Source organism: Pezoporus flaviventris, unplaced genomic scaffold (genome assembly GCF_033815535.1).
Source record: "Pezoporus flaviventris isolate CSIRO_AGI_PZ_B2104156 unplaced genomic scaffold, CSIRO_AGI_Pfla_v1 ptg000015l, whole genome shotgun sequence".
Classification (NCBI taxonomy): Eukaryota; Metazoa; Chordata; class Aves; order Psittaciformes; family Psittacidae; genus Pezoporus; species Pezoporus flaviventris.
Window position 1 is genome coordinate 26,023,056 of NW_026892563.1, and position 21,612 is coordinate 26,044,667.

Sequence of the window (21,612 nt, forward strand, 5' to 3'; positions counted from 1 at the left end):
CATTTTGGCTCATTTCACTCTAACCATGCTATTTTAAGAGATCATCAATTCCTTGTAAATGGCTGCGGTGGATGGCAAAGTGTTAACAGGAGCTGACTCTTCTATTAGAGTTTTGCTCAAAGCTAAAGTGTGGTGAAAAGGCAATTGTTGGGGTTTATTATTATTTCTAATAAAACTGCAAACAAAAAAGAACATGGAGATGCTGAGGAGCAATGTCCTGAGAAAAACTGAAAGACAATTTTGCTAGACGCAGAACATAGCCAGAAAGCAGCAGACCACTGATGTCAGATGATACAGGACCAAAATGTTTAGCTGTGTTCTACAGACAGCTGAGTAATTCTATGGCCCTAATCCCCTTTGTAGCTTTGTTTATTAAGCTGTGATGACAGAGACTGTAATACAATTCTGCAGTTGAAGGAATCTGTTCTGGGGCTGAGAGGAGCCTGCTCTTACTCTCCCAAGTGTGTATTAGCCAGATGCCTTCTGGACACTCTTGTTTCCTTGAGCATTGACCCCAGCTTGGCAGCAGGATCTGCCACTGTTCATGCAAGTGGAAGGCCTGACCCCTGGTGTGAACCTTCTGTGGCATCAGCCCGTTTGGAGAACAAGCTGTAGGAAAAGAGAAGAAAGCCCAGAAGGAAGCTCTTGCAGTGGCTGGAACGTGGTGGAGCAGGTGGAAAGAAAGTGTGGGATAGATCGAGTAGCAGAACAGCAAATAGTTTAGAGAAGGGTTGGCAAAGCGTTAGATTACTTTTAATGTAATAATAATGTGTTAGATTACTTTTAATGTAATACTTTTAATGTAAAATAAAATTTTCCCTTCTTATCTAAGATTTCTTCTGGCTGGGCAACAAGGGACAGATTGTATTAAACCAGCTCTTATCTCGCCGAAGGGAAGCAAGCAGCAGAGGTCAGCAGCACAAGGAATTTGGATCTGGAACGGACGAACAGGCACAGCTCAGCAGGCAAAGGAGCTCTTTGTGAGCTGGCTTTCTGGAAAGGACTGTACCTGTCCCGGGGGAAGGGCGACGTGAGGAACTGGAAGGTGGAGGTGTGCGCTGCCGTGGGGACCTCGGCCGCGACTGCAGCTGTGACACGCTGCGCGTGTTCCTTCCCCGCGCGCACAGCAGGGTGCCACCCTAGCTCTCCGGCGCCAGTTCTGAACATGCCAGGTGACTCACACGCCACCCGGACCCCATCGTGGAGAGCCCCTGCCCGCTTACACAGCCCCTGCCCCGGCTGGGACCCCGCTCCCGGCTGCCCTCCTCACGCCGCTGCACCACCACCCGCCCTGGCACGCCCCGCCCCCAGCGCGCCCCTGCTCCAATCCCGCCACAGCCTGACCCACCACCCCGGCATCCCATTGGTAGGCCTTCCGATGGCAGGAACTGTAGCCCAATCAGAGGGCAGAACGGAGTGCCTCCGGCGGATGGTGCGGAGCTGTTGGAGGTGGTTTGTGGCGGCGGGAGGTGATCCAGGACGGGTCCGCTCCCGACACCCCCTACCGGCCCTCCTGGCCCCGGGACCGCGTCCGGCCCAGCCCCCGCCCAGCCCCCTGCCCCTGCCCCTGCCCCTGTCCGGCATGGCGGGGCCGCGTGGGGGCCGGCCGGCTCGGCGCTCTGCTCGGGCCGGCAGCACCAGCAGCGGCGGCGGTGGGTGCTGCTGGGCGCTGCCCACGGGGCTGCTGTGCGCCTACGGCTTCTTCTGCAGCGTGCGGCCCTCCGAGCCTTTCCTCACCCCGTACCTGCTGGGGCCGCGCAAAAACCTCTCCGAGACCCAGGTACTGCGGCTTCGGGTACCCCTGCCCGGGTGTCCGTGTTTGCGTCTTCCCGCGCAGGATGTGGGTGCAGGGGGTGACCGCCGTCTTTTCCCCCCACCAGGTGTTCAACAAGATTTACCCTGTGTGGACTTACTCCTACCTGGCGCTGCTGTTCCCGGTGTTCCTGGCCACGGACTACTTGCGGTACAAGCCTGTGGTCCTGCTGCAGGGCCTGAGCCTCATCGTCACCTGGTTCATGCTGCTGTACGCGCAGGGGCTGAGGGCCATCCAGTTACTTGAGTTCTTCTACGGGATGGGGACTGCCACCGACATCGCCTATTACTCCTACATCTACAGCATCGTCGATATCGACCTGTACCAGAAGGTCACCAGCTACTGCCGGAGTGCCACCCTAGTAGGCTACACGGTGGGCTCTGTGTCCGGGCAAGTCCTTGTGTCAGTGGCAGGATGGCCCCTCTTCAGCTTGAACGTTATCTCCTTAACCAGCATATCCATTGCCTTTGGCACAGCGTGGTTTCTGCCAATGCCGCAGAAAAGCCTTTTCTTTCACCATGTCTCAAGTCAGCAGCTCAGTTGGGAAATGAAGGTCATGGACTGTAAAAATGGATCGGCTGTCCAAGATCATCCCCGTGTGCAGAGGGCACCCGGCTGGGAGGATGAGACTAAAGTTCCCTTAAACGGGGAAGGTCATTCGGCCGAGAAACAGGCAAGTTGTGCCCTGCGTTTACATAAGCAGAAGATACAGTACCGTTGCGGTAGTCATGCATGCGGACATCCATGTGTATATATATGCATGCGGACATCCATGTGTATATATATGCATGCATATGTGCATATATGTACCCAGCAGTAGAGATGTAATATCCAACAGCAGAAAGTATCCCTTTGCTTATCCCATGTCATTATTTATAGCACAGGAAGATTTATTCCTGGTTTCCTTTTGCTGATTGAGCATGGTAGGCTGCTCCTTAGTTTTTCTAAAGTTTGTTCTATTTTAAAGCTGTGATTGAAATTCTCTGGGCACCAAATTGCTACTCAACAGTACAAAGCAAGGGACGTATCTGGGGCACTAAAAACAGTGTCAATGTCCAAATTCTCTGTGTGCTTCTGTGACTTGCAGAAAAGAGGCAATTCTTCCTGCACTCCCCTTCGGAAAACACTTGTTACTTTAACTGTTGTGCAATAACCTGTGTAGTAATTAGGTTTTGTCTTAGGATCCTGGAAGTAAACTTGGTTGGGAAGGAAACTGCAGTAGTCCTTGAGAACACATAGAGGCTGCCACTGATTAGCTACATACAGAATATGGATAAAGTTTAGGAGACAGCTCTGCATGATAACAGCTTAATGCAGCCTGCTAGAGCGCGGAGGTAGTGCCCCAACTTGTGGCTTTTGTGGGCTGTGTAACCTCTAACAAAGTCACTTGTATGGAAACAAGCATGCAGGCGTCCTTGTTTGGTAGCAGGACGTGTTGGATCCCATAGCATGACAGGAGAGCAGCCTCCAGTTTTGAGGCCCAGTGCATGTGGTAATTGCTTGCTGGGCAGGTCTCTGCCTCCCTGCCATGCTGTTCCAGCTAATGGGTATGTATGGAAATCCTGTCACTGCAGGGGGGATTCAGGGCCCTGGGGAGAGGTCAGCCTTGCTCCCCAGTCAGGAGGAGGTTGTGCTTGTTCTGAGAACAAGCCAGGAGCTAAGTGTGGCTGTTGGTTTAATCAGCTAATGGGTACTGCACTTGGTAACCCCAGTTAGCTAGGTCAGGGGAAGCAGCATCTGGGGGGCTGCTTTCAGCTTCTTCCAGCTACAGCTCGGAATTAAAGGTATTAACATTCCAGGGACTTAATCCTGCCCCATCAGCACAATCTTGTGTGAGCAAAAATATTTTTAACCATGTTTATACTTGTATTATGAAGGGTATTTGTTAAGAAAACTCTGTGCTGATAATGAGTAAGGTATATTAATGTAACTTATCCATCCCTTTTGTTTATCTTATTCTTATCCTGTGAGAGCACACTAATGGGGAAAACTTTAAAACAGGAGCAAGTACACTTGCATAACTCTCAAGTTGAGTTATACCAGGTGCTAAAAGCTGAGAAACACCGGTGTGTGATGATAGTCCTTCTTACTGAGGTAACAGTAACCATAATTCACCACCATAAATGAATGGCTGCATGAATAATTGAACCACCACTGCAACCACTCCAACCACTGCTGGGGGAGCGATGGGCCTTCCTGGCTTACCAGGCACATGGCTTGGGCTGACTGTGCCAAATCAGGTTTTGCAGTGTATGTGACAGTTGCCTTCCCTGGTTTTCCTGTGCCTAAACTTGAGCTCCATGTGAAATTTTCCATTTGGGAGTTCCATTGCTAAAGTCACATTGCCACAAGCTGACCTCTTCCCACATTGTTCTATTGGGCTTTGGAGGAATGGCATCCACATGCAGAGCAAGCATTTTGCCATTGGCAAAGCACCAGTGGGACTGTGTGGTCTTTATTAAAGATGCTTGAAAGTCAGTGATGCTTTGATGGGTGGAAAAAAGGGAGTTCAGGACAGAGTAAGGCTATGGTCTTTGGGAGTTTTAGTAGAAAACTTAAAATCAGTTTTATTGCTCAAGGAGAATAGTCTTTTCTAGGCACACACATGATTCCCCAGAGAGGGGCTGTAGTGCCGAGAGCCCGGTGTTGCTGCTGCTGTCCAGAAACTGGATGTGCAACAGCACAGTGTGCAATAGCTCGGTCCTGTGACAGGGCTGTATGTTTCCCTGCATGGAATTCAAGTGACAGATGCTGGGCGGGCCCTGGAGACTCTGCACAGTCTCACATGAATTAACCACTGCTCTTACACAAGAAGGGTTTTGCCTGCCTGCAAAGACTTGGTTAGCATGTGTATGCAGCAAATGTAATCAGCAGCTCTGTCTATAAAGTGAATACATGCTCGTTTGTTTCTTCTGCTGCTGTCTGCACAAAGCAGTTAGGAACACGACTGTAACAGCCTGTATGTAAAAAGCAGTTTTCATCTGTTGTCATCCCCTGTTGCTAGAACTCATCTATTTTCAAACTTTTTTCAAACCGGTTTGTGGGCCTGTTCCCTTCTATGCTCTTTCTAGAAAGACTGGGAGGGGAAAGCTTTTTTTTTCTCTCATGCCATTCGTCAGAGCACTTGTGTATGCAGGAGCTCCATTTGCAATAGCGATGTCTCATGGAAGTGGCTTCTGTTTCTCTTCAAACCCCCAGGAACATCTCTCACCTTCTCAAAGTCTTGGTGAACATCAACGGAGGTAGAGTGTGACAAAATGAGATTGCTTCTTTGAATATTTATAATGCCTGAATGCTAGTACTAAAGAAAATATACTTATTTCTGGGGAAATACACTCATCTAGTAGCTTTCATGTTCTCAGTGTTACCAAATTTGGTTGAATTTGGATCAGGACTTAAAAGTGTGAGTGTTGTTATTTTGCCTTTATGATTTGAATGACTGGCTTCTGATCCTGTCTTGTTGAACTGGATATCATGTCCTGTTCTGTATCTCTTCCATCTGGTACCCTTCAGCTGCTCATGTGGTACTAGATACATGTGTATCTAGTAGTTACTGCTCTGTGCTTGAGAAGGCTGGAGATAGAGTGGTGCTTGGGACTGAACCCTTCCTCCCGATGTAAAAGGGGATGGCTGCTGAGACCATGGGATGGAAAAGCATTTTATTCATTACTCTGTAGAGGTTTGTGTCCAAGAGCAGTACTGTCAGTCACTAGTGATCAGACCACTTGAATGGGGCAATTTTGTGGAGCAGTGTCAAGTATTTATAAATAAAGACTAACATTTCTTTCCTTTTCCTTCTCCAGTCTGTGCAGGAGCAGAAAGTAGACATTATAAAGGTGCTCAAAGATCTTTGGGAGGACTTTCTGCAGTGCTACTCCTCTCAGACCATGCTTTGCTGGTCCGTGTGGTGGGCACTATCCACCTGTGGCTACTTCCAGGTCATCAACTATGCTCAGGGCCTGTGGGAGATGGTGCTGCCTTCTCATAGCACAGAGATCTACAACGGTGCCGTGGAGGCAGCCTCAACGCTGCTAGGTAAGCTTCTGATGTAACTCCTCCTCTGCTGTGAGAAATGCCTTGTGTCAATCAAGGTCAGGAGAGCATGGTTTGGAAGTGTCTTGTGTTTCCCCAAGTATGTAGGAGAGGCAACCCTGGCATTTGGGGTGAGTCTTCACTGACTTGCACGGGTATGGTGCTCAGTGTTGAGTTAGTTGCTGTATGCAGCTGTAATTCTTGTAATCCAGTACATAGATGTTTAAAGGAGCCTCCCAAGTCAGCCTTCATTCTGAAATATTTGGCAAAAGGCTCCAGGCACTTGGCTCACTGTATATCCTTGGCTATTACAGTGGCAGTGGGGTTGTGCTTGTTTTAACCACTCAGTCAAAGCAAGGGTCTGATGGGCTTATTCCTTTTTTTCCTCTGCCAGCATAGGAAAGATGTGAAGGTTTCCTGTACACACAGCATGCAGTGAGCCACATTTAGTCATTTCAGCACTGTTAAGCAGAAAAGGTATTAAGATGAAAGAAGTTGCTTGACTTGAAAGGGACAAGGTAGGTCAGTCAACACAAACATTTGTTTATTAAGTTGTTTAATACAATTCCATTACCAGAATTAGGACAATACCTTTATAGAGGCTTTCTAAGTGTTGCTGCAGTATGTTCCTTTTCTTTGATGGAGTCATCATTCCACCACCTGCTGTGGATGTCACCTACTTGGGAGCAAAGAGAACAAAGCATACAAAGAAGGAAGGCATTCTTGGGCATGCTAAGCCCCCTCTTGGGGGCTGGCTGTTCTACAGTTCTAAGAGCTGCTCTGCCACCCATTGTTAGTGGATTTGAAACTCTTGGCAACTTGATTCTGAAGGCTTTGGCTATTAAATTGGTTTTCGTGTGCTAAACCTGCAGTTTAGTAGCATGCAGCCGTACACTGATCCTCCACTGTAGCATGATGCTGTCACTCTTATTTCTTGTTTGATTTGCCTTCCTCTACCATCCTGCCGTGGCCCCAGGAAAGACAAGAATCAGTGTCAAGAGAAAGATGCCCCATAGTGTAGCCAAATGTCAGACTGGGAGATAAATAAATAAATGTAGTATTCTTCAAATCTTATTACAAACATCTTTGATATTATGTTTTTGGTTTTTTTTTAAAAGCCTGTGAAAAATGGACCTATTGTTCAAAAAGCTGCTAAACTCATGTAAACTAAACTCATGTAAAACTGAAGATTTTGCTTTCCCATTTTGATTTTTGTCCTCTAGTATCATTATTATAAATATGTAAAAATAATTTATATAAATATAAATTATTATAATATATTATTATTATAAATAATACTATAAATTATAATATAGAATCCTATTTTTGAAAGCAGGTTAGCCTCTGTCCCTGAACTGCTCAAAAGACAGAACCAAAAAAATCCTTCTGGTTGACACATTGCTTCAAAAAAGTGAAGTTTAATGAAGTAATAATCACAACTAAAAGCCTGAAATGTGTAACGGGAGGGACCTGTTAAAGACAAGCATTCAGTGACCAGACTTCAGAGGCACGAGTTCAAATGCTCTAACTTTTGATTTCCAGTTAGAATTTATTAATGAGCAGTTTATTTTTCTCTCATGTCATGCCAAGATTGTATTTTAGCGCAAAAATCTTTGCTCTGGTCCAAAGCAGCCAAGTTTTCTAGTTGTTCTTTGGTAAAGTTAAGCTCTTCTTACACTTTGTCATCTTACTAGCCCCTCTTTGCACCAAACCAGGTTTGAGTTGAGTTCTTGTTTTTTAAGGTGGATGACCAGAGCCACGCTCAGATTTATTCAGTGAGGCCTCAGACTCATAGAAGGACATACTGTTCACTCTTCTCCCTTTACTAGAAATGCTTTTCCTGGTGTATTTCAGATCTGATTTGCCATTTTCATGGTGTAGGTGTCTAATTGCAGGACATAGTTGGTCCATCTTGTCATAATTAGGTGTTAGGTAATATAACCTTGAAACGCAAGGGGAGTGCAACTTCATGAGTTGCCATGAGATCCCCAGATGGGAATATACCTGTTCCCAAATTTCAGAATTGCTGAGATAGTAGAAAGAAGGCTCTAGACTCAGCTTCTTTTTGCATCTTAGGGTTTTGCTGCTAGGGGAGCCAGACTTTTAAAGTGCAGAATGTTAATTGGGTAGTGTTACAGCAGATACTGGAATGAAGAGTTTAGTGGTGGGAAATAAATTACTTTCCCTTGGCATAGCTACCTTCTTCACCAGTCTGCAAGATGGATGTGACAGGGTTGCAGGCTTGTACATGCTGATGGTCTGTAAGGAGTCTTTGTGTGCTTGGAGGATTTCTAAGATAGCAGGCTAGCTATGGGCTACAAAGAGCTTAGATGCTGCACTGTAGCACTTCTGTACAGTGGTCAAATGCTGAATACAGTCCTGTTTTTCAGATATCTTCTGTAAATCTTCCTTTGTCAGTGTGATGTTTGTCTAGTTTGCTGTGTACAGCAACGTTGTTACACTCTTGATTGCTCTTTGGCTTGTTTGCAGAACAAGGCCTACTTCAAATGGGAATTTTCTTGTAGTGTGTATTTGGGCTTCTCAGTAGGTACAGCTGTAATAGTGCATGAATCACACCTTGTCTGCTCATTCGTTCGCACACTGACTGAAACATCACACACTTTCCATCTTGTGATCCATCTTCTCTCCCTGTTGTAGTTTAGACCCAGCCGATAACTCAGCACCATGCAGTCATTCACTCAGCCCCCTTCCCTCCCCAGCGTGGCATGGGGAGGAAAATCAAAAGAATGTAAAACCTGCAGGTTGAGATAAGAATAGTTTCCCAATTGACAGTGCAGCTACATTCAGGCACAAAGGACTGAGTGGCAGTGGTCTGAGTCCTGGGGCTGTTGTGCTTTGGAAGCCAGAGAGGAGACTTCAGAGGCTGTCGGCATTGACCTCTGTTTTTTGTTTTGTTTTGTTTTTTTCCTTTCCTGTGCCTGTAAAACTGAATGGGAGTTTACAGCAGGATTCCAGGTAAGGGAGAGGTTAGGAAGGAGAGCCGCTAAGGTGTTTAGCTATTAGGGCTGCACAGCTCCTAATATTACTGTAAAAGTCAGATAACTTTCTCAGACTCAATTTGGAGTGGTGGCCATTGTGTAAACTGGATTTTGGGGAAAAGTGGCCTGTGAACAGCACAATTAATTCTAATACTTTGTTACAACTGATGTTACTTTTGAGACAAGAAGGAAAGTGCAATGAAGTAGCTTGTGTGGAAATGCTATTCACTTTGAGAAATCATCTGGAATGGCAAAAGGATTATAGTTTTAATCTTGCACTCCAGGACCTGTTAGTATTGTCCTTGAAGAAAGACAGCAAAATTCACTTAAACGCTGTTGCTCTTTGCGTAGCATGAGACAGTTATGCACTAAACTTTTGAGGAATGCAGAGGAGGATTTGGATTTGATGGTAGCCCCCTCAGAGAAGGGGTGTTGTGAATAATGGGGCTGAAGGTGCTGACGTTGAGAATGAAGCACAAGCACAGGCACAAGAGATGTTAGAGGGGCCTGAAGGATTTAGTCCTATAGCATGGCAAACTAGGGGAAAACAAGGGGAAACTCTGATTGCACCTTTAAGACAAGCTGTGGGCAGTGATGGTCTGATCACAATAAAGACTCCCTTTACCATTGAGATTTGAATATTTGGAAAGAAGTCATGGGTAATTATGCATCATGTTTTTGAGGGTGTTGACAGGAATATGATTATTCACATGGCTTGGACTGCATTAGAGCAACCAATAACGGCAGGCACACTGGCAGGTATAGTAAATCTTCATATACCCACTGCTGATCCTGACTGGGACCCTAATAGGGACCAGGATAGGCAAGCTTTGAAACAATATCAGAGTTAGATTTTATTCAATATTCAGAATACGGTCACCAAGGCAGTGAACTGGTCTAAGCTATATGAAGTAAAGCAAGATACAAATTAATCACCCTCTGGATTCGTGGAAAGATTAAAAGAGGCAATGCGTTAATATACTACTATTGATCTGGGCTCGAAACCCTCCCCAACAGAGCCCCTGGCTACAGTTAGGTTAGGGAATAAGATAAAATTTCTTGTAGAAACAGAAGCTACTTATTCTGTTATAAATACTTATAAAGGGTAATGAAGCAAACAAACAGCTTCAGTCATTGGTGCCACAGGGTGGACAGGAACCTGGCCTTTCTTTCAACCTTTAAATTTTAAAACTGGCAATCAGATGTTGACCCATTAATTTCTTTACATGCTTGAGTGCCCCGTGCTGTTATTGGATAGAGATATACTGAGTAAATTAGGTTTAAAGAAAGAAAATTCAGATACATATTCCTGATGAAAAGGCCATGGAGGCCCAAGTTTTTAAATGTTATAAAGAAGTGTGAACCTTGCTTACCATGCTAAGAGACCCCCACCTGAAACAACAAAGGCAGTCGTCCAGGACACTATTGGTAAGTTGTCTTTACAGAATTGCCACAGCATAACAGGCTCAGGTGTGTGTGTATATATACATATATATATGTACCTACACCCCAGGTATACACACATATATATATGTGTACACCTATATATATATTGGTGCTAATAGATATGTTTTCTGGTTGGCTGCAGGCTTTCCCTTGTTGCACCAATATGGCTTGTGATTGAATCAAATACCCTGATGTCATGTACCAGCAGGCTTGTCCTCAGACAGAGGTCTGCAGTTTGTTGCAGTAGTTAGGAAGGTGAGAGAGTGTTTGGGAATCAAGTGGAATCTGCATACCCTATATAGACCTCAGGCTAATGGGAAAGTGGAACGTATGAATCAGACACTCAAGTTACAATTATGTAAAATATGTCAAGAAACTTCTTTAACTTGGTTACAAGCCCTACCAATTGCTTTGTTAAGGATATGAATACAGCCAGGAAGGAATCATGTGAGTCCATATGAACTGATGTATGGGTGGCCTTACCAACTGCCTTTTGTTCCTAATGATATGTCTTTGCAGGGAAAAAACTTGTTTGTGATCGTTATAGTAATAGTTTATGTCTGTACCCTTGCATGTATCATGATTCAGTTTTGTAGTTGCTGGTCACAATGGTGTATTAGAATCAAATATGGGTAATGGGTGTAGAATGAGACTTACAGGATATATGTATATCCCTAAGTCTCAAAGGGGGGCAATGTAGGCCTAAATTGTAGGTTTAAACTAACAATAGTGTGTGTGTCTTTAAACTAACATAGTAGAATACAGCAAACTGTTCTAACTTGCTAACATGTAGCAAGAAAGGAATGTTCAGCTGACAGAGGAAGGAACATCTCAGGACCGATAACAACTAAGGAGACAGTAAATAAGACCAAGGATGTCAGCCTTCAAGACAGCAGAGTAGTGCCTAATTTGGAGTGAGACTGGGAACAGAACAGAAGCAAGGACATACGAACTGCTAACTCAGCACTAGGAGCTTGCAAGCAATCACAGGCACTGAGGTCGTTCGGTAAATGCAGCGAGGAAGACTGCGACCACCAGAGACCTCAACTCAGCAAGAAAGCGCATGCTTAATTAGGATGCAAATATTATAGTTAGTTCCTGGCGATCTCATTAATATGTAAATCATTTCCTGGAAAAGCTATAAATGCACATGAGTATGCTAAATACAGAGCTGCTGCTAGCAAGTAACAGGTGTCCTCCCCTTTGCGAAACTATTTGCATATGCGCCCTGCGCTGCAATAAAGAATGCTGGCTTCCTAAAACTCCAAATTGAGTCTTAGGTTCTTGGACAGACTTTCAGGGTAGCACTAATACATTGTCTCCAAACTGCTCTAGTTGCAGTTACTAACAGCTGTGTTTTCCTTCCCCTCACAGGAGCTGTTGCAGTTTTTGTTGTGGGTCACATAAAAATGTCTTGGGCAATGTGGGGTGAAGTGGCACTTGCCCTGTTCTCCTTTCTTATTGCTGCTGCTGTGTATATCATGGACACTGTTCGTAACATCTGGGTGTGCTATGCATCCTATGTTGTCTTCAGAATTATCTACATGCTGCTAATCACGACAGCAACGTGAGTATCTTTTTAATGCAGATTGCTCTCAAGGTTACAGTTGGCTTGAAAGCTGGCATATTTTCTGTGTAATTAAGAGTCTCACCTACCAGGAATTTGGAAAGGGAAATCTGTTGTGATTCAGGTCGGAAACTGAGGCGTGGAGATACATTTGGCTGGCAGTCTGCTCAAGCTTTAAAGTCTTATCATACTAAAGTTGCTACTGCTAAATGTGAGATGGTGCTGCTTGACAGGGGAATGTTTTTCATAAACATGGCTGGAGTGAAATCTTAACAATGAGAAGAGAACAGTGCTTTGCCTGTGCTGAAGTGTCAACTTTCTCTAACTGGTGAGGAGGAAAACTTCAATGTCACTCTGGGGAGGAAAACACAGTTGTTGAACTACACATGTATAATTGCCAGAAGACAGCCCAAGCACAATACGAAGATTGATGCTGAAACTGGTTACTGCAAAACGAGTGCTGGTTATAAGGAAGTAGGGGGCTATGGACTATACTGCAGTAGGCTAGTGCTTTGAGACTGCCACCAGCTCTCTGGGATCAGAGCACGTTTTTCTTCTCTGCTAGCCAGACCCTTTAGCTACAATGGACAAGACGGCTGTCCATTGTAGTATGGAAACCCGCAGACTCCCAAAGGGATTAGTTTTTGGGGTTTTTGGGGTGTTTTTTTAAGCTTTTTCCTGTGTCTGTGGGTCTCTTTTAGCTTCTGTGCTAGTGTTATGATCCTACTTAGAAAAGTACACTGTCAATGCAAGGTAATTTAGCTGTGGAAAATACTGGACCAGTTTGTGTAACGTTTCAGGTTGCATAGTCCTCTTGTACAGAGATGATCCTCCCATTCTTGTATTTCCCTGCTTTTTCCCTGTCCTTACGTTTCCAGTCATCCCTTTCTTTTCAGGTTCCAGATTGCTACGAATCTCAGCGTGGAGCGGTATGCCCTGGTATTTGGAGTCAACACTTTCATTGCCTTAGCACTTCAGACTCTGCTCACTTTGATTGTTGTAGATGCCCGTGGGCTTGGGCTGGACATCTTCACCCAGGTATGATGGACTCTTTTAGCTTTACTGGTGGGAGGGAGGGAGGTAAACTAAACTGCAAAACTTCTTGACTACCTTTTTTGGGGTCAGAAATATTTACAGATTCCTGGTATTTTAGAAGAGGAAGGGAGCTCATGTAACAAACCTGATAACTGCTTGGTTTAACTGCTTTTTTATTTTCTTTCCCCTTCTCTGCAGTTCATGATTTATGCCTCTTACTTTGCGGCCATCTCCCTGGTGTTCTTGGGCAGTGGCATATACAGTATTATAAGAGCTTACAGAAGACAAGAGCAGATGCATAGCAGATCTGCTGAAAGCCAGCAGAGCACCAGGTGAAGACTCTTGGTGGCTACATATGAAGATATAGGTCTGGTTTTTAATCTTTGCCTTTTCTTCCAAGGCAGTCATCTGAATGGTATTTCATCTATATTTATACTATATTAGTACCACATTTTAGAAGGTAAATGTATTAGCTCTTACGTAAGTAAGAACAAATATCTTCTTTCTAAAATGCCTTTTGTTCTTCTGTTGCATCTATGGGATGTGCAGCAAAGAACAGTAAGTTCTCTCAAAGAGTGAAAGCCTTGGGAGGTTTTAATCTAAGGCTGTGCATCTGGAAGCTGCCATTGAAAAAGCAGCTTCATGATTGTCTAGTCAGCTGCTGCTCTCTGTCACTGAGGTGCTGCTGTGGGGTAGAAGTGGGGGCACACTAACAGACCTCTCTGTGGAGAGCCCCAGCCCTGGAGCATGAGCTGGCATTGGGCCTGTACTCTGCAGCGTAGCTCTTGCTGTGGCTGTCCCATGATGCTGGGTGCTCTGTTTTGAGGACTAGTACACTTATGTTTTTGCATATGCATATTCTTCCTTGAGTTAGTTATACTGTTCCTGTCTGTCACCCTAGCTGCCAGAGCTGATCATGGTGCTTCCTCAAAAACTTAACAGTCCCAGGGTAATATGTGACATTGGTGAATTGGCTATCAGGAACGCTGCTTGTGCCTCTGCCCCAGGGACTGTAAAGCTGGAGGGGAAGCTTAAGGGGAGTTTAAGTAGGCAAAAAACTAATCCAAGGCTCCCTTGACATTTTTGCCTCTGGCCTTTAGAACCACAGATTCTTGTGATTACAGGAGTCACTGCCTCACTACCCTGGAGGCTGAGCTGTTCAAATGGGATGTGGCACTGAGAGGGAAGGTGACTTGCTGGGTTTTAAGCTCTTCTTTATGACACTGGAAAATTGTAACTCTGGTGACTAAATACACACCTTCAGTTATGATAGTTACCTGGATGACTGCCTGGGGCTTTGAAAAATGCTAATTTCTGGGGTTTATGCCTTATTTTAAAATGCCTTTGTGCTTCTTGTGCGTCACTGTCCACTAGTTCTACCTCTTTTTTTCCACCTAAGCAGGACTATGCATGTTTGGAGTGGGCAGTTCCTTTATTTTGTCTAAGCAATTTGGAAATTGCCTCATACCTGGTTTTTAAAACTAATTTATTTTTTCCAAATTCCTTTATCACTGGGAACGAGTTGTCCTGGGCTTGGGCACCTGGATACTCAGGCGCCATGACCAGCACAGCAACAGATACCTCTAGTATAGTGTAGAAATGGCCTGTGGAATGTTCCTGTTGCTGTTCAGGACATGGCAAGTTTACGTGTAAAGGATAACTGGCAAAGGAGAAGATGCAGTGCAGTGTGCTTCTCTCCATACCTTCTCTCTGTGTGCTGCTTAGACCTTTTTTCAGTCAGAGCCCAAAGAAGCAGCTTTGGTTCATCGATTGCTTTAAATGCCATGGAGACTTCACAGCATTGGGGTTGGGAAAGTGTTTCACCCCTGGCTGGGACAGGTACAGCCTTTCTTAACACTTCTGTGAGCCTCAGCCTTTACCATGCAAGGTGCATGATTAATATGGTTAGAATGTACTGCTTGGGGTCTGGGGGAGCCCTTTCAGGCCTGCTGCTTAGGGGAACCCACTCCCCAGAGCTTCCCCCTGTTTGCAGCCTGCCTCCTAAAGCAACCCTCTAAAGAAGGGTTTGGCTGTACTGGCATTTACACCTGTAAGCATAACTGCCTTATCCTGAAATTGAAACTTGAAGCCACCCATGTATATATTCCTTTCTTTACCATTTTTTGTTTTTAAAATAAAATTTGAAATTCTAGCTGATGAGCTGTGCTGGGAAGGGACAGTATGTGCATATCCTGTCCTGTGAGTTCCGTGGCCTGATGGCAGTTGCAGCAAGGCATGAGGAATGGGTATGCAGCTCTCGTGTCAAGTGACCAAAAGAAGCAGCTCAATTTTAATCAAGTTTTTCATACAGAGAACAAAACTCTTTAAAGGCAACTCAAAAATTAACTAATGAACTACAGCAATAACAGTGATTTTTCTACCAAAGTAATGAAACTGGCAACTTCAATAGAGAGGCATGTTGTGCTGTGTATGTCTTCAGGCCTATTAATGTATGGAAGCCACACCTGCACATTGTTCAGGTTCCTGTGCTGTTGCTGTGGTGATGAGGTGACTACAGAGCCTGACTGGAGCTTTACACAGTTACTGATGCCTGCAAAATACTGTAAACACGTTGGCATTGTTGGTTTCTAATTGTTTAACTATTTTTATTAAATAAAATTATCCTGACGTACCCTGTGTAGCCAGTGTTTGTTTTGTGTTTTGATACCTTGCTAATCCACAGTGCTGCTGCTGCAGGTTGGTCTGAGCACTGTTGTTACAAAGAGTTAAAAATAATACAGGCGAAAACATGCAAAAAGAAGCAAGTTTTCAAGAAGCTGATAGTTGCAGGCTGGCTTGTGTAGGTTTGCAGAACTCTGTGCAAGTGTCCTTCATTAAGGATCCTTAGTTGCTGAGCAGTTCAGAAATACTCCATAGTTCTAGTGCAGACTGGTCCAGTGAGGGTGAAGATCGCTCACTGATGCAGACTGACTGTAAGCGAAAGCAGGTGTAGGTTTGCTGTGCAGGAGGACCTTTCTATTTATGTTGACCCAATTACAAAATTGAGGCTTTAAGGAAGAAATATTGTAAACTCTTGATCCTGGCATGCCTGCACTGCCTTGGAAAGCACTCCCTGTCTTGTGCTTCTAGAAGAGATGGCATGTACAGGCTGGGTTGGATGGCAAAGCGGTCTCTGAATTTCTGCTGCCAGTTTGATGTAGTTTGGTGTGGGTGGTAGTACAACAAGCCCTCTGCACAACACCAAAACCAAGAGAAAATGGGTAGTCTGGGCAGGAAGGGGCACCTTTCTTACGTGTGTTTCCTTGAGTGCCTTACTACTGAGGCAGGAGGGATAGGACTGTCAGCATGTCAGGCTTACTTTGAATTTCATTCATCTGCCTTCCCTGGGCGAATGCAGGAGTTGACAACTGCACAGTTGACAACTGTGCAGAGATGAGCTTCTTTGAGAGCGTGGAGAATGAAACTCTCTGCTTGCGTACAACAGGAAGGTAACCAGTAGTTCATACAGGCATAGCATTACCCTTCAAGGCAGAGTCATGTCTGGTGCTGGTGAAAGGTGCTGTGACAAGAATCCTGAGGCTGCTCTTGCCTGCAAACACAGCAGGTCCACGTGAACAAGCAATCTTCCTTGCTCCTCCCATTGCATCCTCCCGCACCGTGTACAACTGAAGAGATCTGAAAAGGGACACCCAGCTGCTGTCAAGAGGCTTGATGGAGATGAGGTAAAGACTACCCACAGGTCTGGGGTGTCTGCCTGGGATGCTATGACTGTTTCTTTGTTGCAGTTGATGCTGCGGGCTGCTGGAGGTGAGTGTTACCACTGAATCTTGCGTGTCCTGCACCAGGCTTGCTATGAGGCTGTTAAGATGTGGTACAGTTCTTGGGCTTTAGAATCATTGTTGGGGGGCAGGCCAGGTGCTGGGTTTGTTCTGTCCAAAAGGTGAGGAATAGAGTTAACAGGGGCTGCTGTTTCAGGAGCAATACTCACTGCTGTCCTTCTGGAATAGCACTGGTTGTGACAGCCCACCAAAGCATGGCAGGGTTACACTGAACTGTGCTGTGGCTGCATGCGTGTGTGAAACAGCCAGCAGTGCTCTCAGGGTAAAGGAAGGGGTCTGCACAAGTGATTTCGTTATCTTCTTTATTGGTGTGATCGTAGCCAAGTAACTGGGAAGGAAAGAGGGACTTTGGTTACGGCAGGGGAAGGAGACTGGGAGCTCTGGACCTTATTCTCAGCGACTCTTCAGAGTCAACTGTTTCTTATACAACACACAAAAGGGTGCTTGTTTAACATTGCTCTCGTGTTATGCAGCCTTTCTCTGTCAAACGTACTCGCTGTGCATGAATCAGTGTTCCTTGAACACAGTGTCTAATGCATTAGTGACACTGAAAAGAGCAAGCAACATGCTGGGACCTGTCCTTGGAGCCCTGTGTTGCTTGGCCTGTCCTTGGAGACCTGCATTGCCTAGCTGTTGTTTCCACTGCGTTTTTTCGTTACCATGTTCTGTAGCTCACTCACAGATGGGAACATCTGAAAATCTAAATTTAATGACATATGGGTTAATGAATGCATGCATGAATTTAGGCTGACCTTAAAATATCACTGATCTTCCAACAGTGGGATCTAATCCTGATTCGTAATCAATTGAATAAAGCATCTCTTGTGAATGAAAGGGGTAGCACTGGCTAGTAAGATGAAGGACAGTCTTACAATAAAAGCAGAGCAAAAAGCTTTGGTATTGTGCCCAGTTCTCTTTTAGTCTGCTGTGAACTTACCAAAGCCACCCATCTGTGAAATGTAGAATATCAGAAGTCCGGCATATTGTCTTCAAAAGCGGGATAACTGCATGACCCTGGGTAAGGTCAGTGGTTGAAGTTTTTCCAGGTACAGCAGGAACCGTTGCCAAGCAGGTACCTGAGTGTTAGCTCAGGTAGGTATCAGAAGCCCTTCCTGGTATCTGTATCTATTCCTTTCAGCACACTGAAAACAATGTTAGAAACCGTTTCTCACTGTATGGTGTAGGATTAGCAGAAACTACAGGGTCATGGAGTCCAATCTCCTTCGTGTCATGTGGCTTATGATGACAGATGTCTTCAGAGACCTCCTGAACCCTGCCCTGAAGGGGTTTAGATTTTCTACCCTGCGTGACTTTGAATGAAAGGGTAACTTTACCTGCACTACTCTGACAACTACTCAGTTGTCAAAGCCCTGGCTAAATTTCTTCATGCCTGTTTTCTCCCCAGATTTTCTTTCATTAGCATTAACCCTTCAGTGCAGGGGCTGTGTTGCCCTCTGAGCTGCGTGGCCTTCTGGTGCACTTGCAGACCGTCATCCCTCACTTTGCTGGGGCGCGGTGTATTCAAACTGGGGGCTGCAGCTGTATGAGGGTCCGGGTGTGGGCTGCCATGTTAGTGTTGCCAGAGAGCCACCTCCCTCCACCCTGGGGGGTAACCCATGGTGGGCCTGAGGTGTGAGGAGGGTCATGGCCCAAAACACAGTGCTAGAGAGCACTGCACAACACCGCACGAGCCTTGGTCACCCCACATAGCTGCCGGCAGCGGGGCTGCTTCCCCTTGCAAGGAGCTGCCCTCACTAGGCTGAGGGGCCCCTTGTACACTGGGAGGTTTATACCTTGGTCTTGTGCTGGTGCTAAGGGTGGGGGTTTGGGTGAGCTGAGAGTTGGAAATGGCTTATTTTTTTCTAACAAGCAAGGGTACCTGCTTCCCCTTGAACTACACCTAGGGGGGTCGAGCCAGTGGCTCTCTGGTAACTGGTGACAACACCAACAACCATGTTTATCGGGAGCCTTCTCAGAAGAGATCAGCGTGTTTAACCAGCTGTTCAAATACCACTATCCCTTCTATGGGGCCGGGCAGCACAGTCCTGCCCCCTGCACAGCCCTGACCAGCTGCAGCAATGGCAGCTGGGGGCTGGTGCTACCACAGCCAGTGTTTTGCAGAAGGGCCTCTGCCACATGGCGAGCCCTGCGTGGGCTCCAGGGCGAGTAACACAGCTTGTTGTGGGGCCTGCTAACCACAGGCTCCTCCACAGTGGTGGCTGCGATATGCCACCTTCCCCTGCAGCTCTGCTGAGGAGCCTGAGGCCTCCGATGGGTTTTGGTGGCTTTTTTCCAGAAGGTAATTAATTCGGGGTGCTTTTCCTGGTGTGGGATTTTGGGGTTGGTTTTTTGTTGTTTGTTTTTCTTTCTTTCTTCTTTTCACATTTAGAGCTCCAGGAGCAATGCTCGATGAATGCAGAGTGGTGTCTCTTTGTACTTGCGGTACTGTATTAACAAAAGCTCAAAGTTTGACACTGATAAAAAAAAAAAAAAAACAAAAACCAGTTTTTGGTTTGATCAGATCGCTGCTCACCAGCCGGAGCATGAATAATACAACACAGAAACTGCCGGCACCCGGGCTGCTCCCAGGTGCTCGGACACGGAGATGGTGGGAGGGACGCACGCATACACATACACGTACACGTACACGTACACATACACACACACACGTGCATGCAGATACGCACATCTATGCATGCACATACACTTACACACACAAAGCGGGGCGCGGCGCGGCGCGGGGTCCCGTCTCCACGGTAACGGGGCGGCGGTGCCGCCTCGCGAGGGCGTTCTTGCTCGGCGCCGGGTCGGCTCTTCCTCCGGCGGCAGGGCAAAGGTGCGGGCGGGTTTGGTCCTCGGGGGCCACCATCGGCGGTGCCCGTTGCTGCGAGGAGGTGAGCTGGGCTGAGCTGCTGCCATAGCGACGCCGCCGGGCGCACCGACGGGGCGGGCCGGGCCTTCAGCGGGCGGTGGAGGTGGCTCGCCCCCGGGCCGGGGTGGGGACAGCGGCGGGACACGGACAGGCCGCAGTGTCGGGGGAGCAGGTAATGCCGGGGAGGCTAATGGCGGCCCCGCCGTGGGAGGTGCACACGGCCGGCCCTCATGCGTTACAACCCGGCGAAGGGCTGCTTCGCCTGCTTGCTTGTGTCGGTGGTCATCACGGTGAGTCGCTGCCGAAGGTTGTCAGTCGCAGTAGAAGGCGCTCCCAGTGATACGCGGAGCCGGGTGCTTTTGGGCCTTCCCCACCAAAACGGAGTTGGGTTCGCGTTTATGAGTCTGTATAAACGTGTATTTTGGTACAAAGGGGCAAAATAACAAAGCACCATCACTGTGTCCCCTTGTAACTGCGCCTAGCCTGTGGCTGAATATACCCACGTAGAGGTGTTACTGAGCTTTGCAGAACAGTCACACACCCAGTTAGAATTGAAACAGTGAAAACGAAGACTTGAGATTTTCTGCACGCTTTTGGTCCCTCTTAAAGCTGAAGCCCTTTAATCCTTACTTCATTGGAATCTAAATAGAATAGGATCTGATTCAGGATTTTCTGAAACAAGGTCATTAACTTGAAATTCTCTTCAGCTGTGACTACTTTATGTTACAATAAAAGAAGCTGATTTTTATGCTGTTCCCCTTTATTATACATATCCTAAATATATTGAACAATTTTCAGTATTTGCATTGTCACTGAATGAACATGTTTTGTTAATGGCACAATTCAGCTTTCTAGCTTTTGTGCCTGTTGACCATCATGATGAAGTTAAAGAGAAATGGTTCTTTTGTGCTGAATATGTACTAGAGCAGGGTAATCTCCATTAAGACCCCAGGTACATGTCCACCCAAGCCCAGGTGAAGGAAGGGGCATTTCCCGGCAAAAATCATGACCTGTTTGAACAAAATTTAAACTTGGAGAAATGTAGCGTGATTAATTGAATAACGGTCGTGGCAAGTGGTGACTAAAAAGAAGGGAATTAGGAGCAAAATTTTCCAGATTTTCTTGGACAAAATATGGATCAAAAAGAGAAGAGTTTTGTAAAGTTTCTAAATGAAGTTTGCAACAGAAGTGCCCAGCTTGATTGCCATTTTTTTTCTCTTTTAAGCAAATCTTGGCTAAAGTTTGAGGTCCAAAAGAGCAGCAGTCTTGACAAGCATGAAAGTTTTAAGAAGCAGAGCTGGTGTTCCTGAGAATAAATGAGAATTTAGGAGATGCTCATCAGAACTTAACAGCTTGAAGGAATTTAAGCAGCATCATCTGGATGGAAGGATTTTTACAAAATGTATTACAAAATCTGAGGCAGGTTGGGAAGTCCAGGTCTTGTCTGGAAGGGCAGGTTGTTAACACATGTAGCTGTCTTGCTGTTTCAATCCAGGGTCAGAGATAACTCAAACATCTTGTATTGTGTTGCAATATGTTAATGCATATAACATGATCTTCTAGTACGTGGTATGTGACACAGATTTGTCCTACTAGAGACACTTAGAAGTGACACCTTCCAGCCTACAGCAGAGAATACAAAGAGAATAGGAAATTTTGAATAATCAATGTTTCCTTGTTTTGTGTTGTTTTTGTAAACATTAATAAACAAATTAGGAAAGGAATGATGAGTGGCTAAAGCTGTAAAAAGGGCAGAATCATCTCAGCTGATGTGTGTCTCTACATCAGCTTTTAACCCTTTTGTGTATTAGATGGAGACATATGCTTTCTGTTGAGTGAATCCCTGAGCCCAGGGGTTTCAGGCAGTCAGCCTGGAGTCCTGAGTACCAGCACTGAAGCAGTCCTTCAGGAGCTGTTGACACCTATGTGCTATACAGTCCAAAGATTGTTTAAAAAATTCAATCCTTATAGTGGCTTGTCTCCAGTTTTGTCATGGTTGTGACTATATCCAGCCTGATTAACTGGTAAATGAGAATTTTCCATTGTTG

At 45.8% G+C, this 21,612-nt stretch overlaps 1 protein-coding gene across 1 annotated transcript; it reads left to right on the forward strand.

The window, feature by feature from the left end:
- Nucleotides 1–1,557: 1,557 nt before the first annotated feature.
- SLC19A2 (solute carrier family 19 member 2) lies at nucleotides 1,558–15,524 on the forward strand. Its single transcript, XM_061453857.1, has 6 exons — nucleotides 1,558–1,780; nucleotides 1,881–2,486; nucleotides 5,617–5,848; nucleotides 11,665–11,857; nucleotides 12,754–12,895; nucleotides 13,091–15,524. The coding sequence occupies exons 1-6, from the start codon at nucleotides 1,583–1,585 to the stop codon at nucleotides 13,226–13,228; spliced, it is 1,509 nt and encodes a 502-aa protein (XP_061309841.1). The 5' UTR covers nucleotides 1,558–1,582; the 3' UTR covers nucleotides 13,229–15,524.
- The last annotated feature ends 6,088 nt before the right edge of the window (nucleotides 15,525–21,612 follow it).

Excerpts from the sequence above, each read along its gene's own strand:
- SLC19A2 (XM_061453857.1), top strand. The coding sequence starts at position 1,583 with ATGGCGGGGCCGCGTGGGGGCCGGCCGGCTCGGCGCTCTGCTCGGGCC. Across the intron at positions 2,487-5,616 it reads GTCATTCGGCCGAGAAACAG|TCTGTGCAGGAGCAGAAAGT; the intron begins GCAAGTTGTGCC and ends TTCCTTCTCCAG. Across the intron at positions 5,849-11,664 it reads GGCAGCCTCAACGCTGCTAG|GAGCTGTTGCAGTTTTTGTT; the intron begins GTAAGCTTCTGA and ends TTCCCCTCACAG.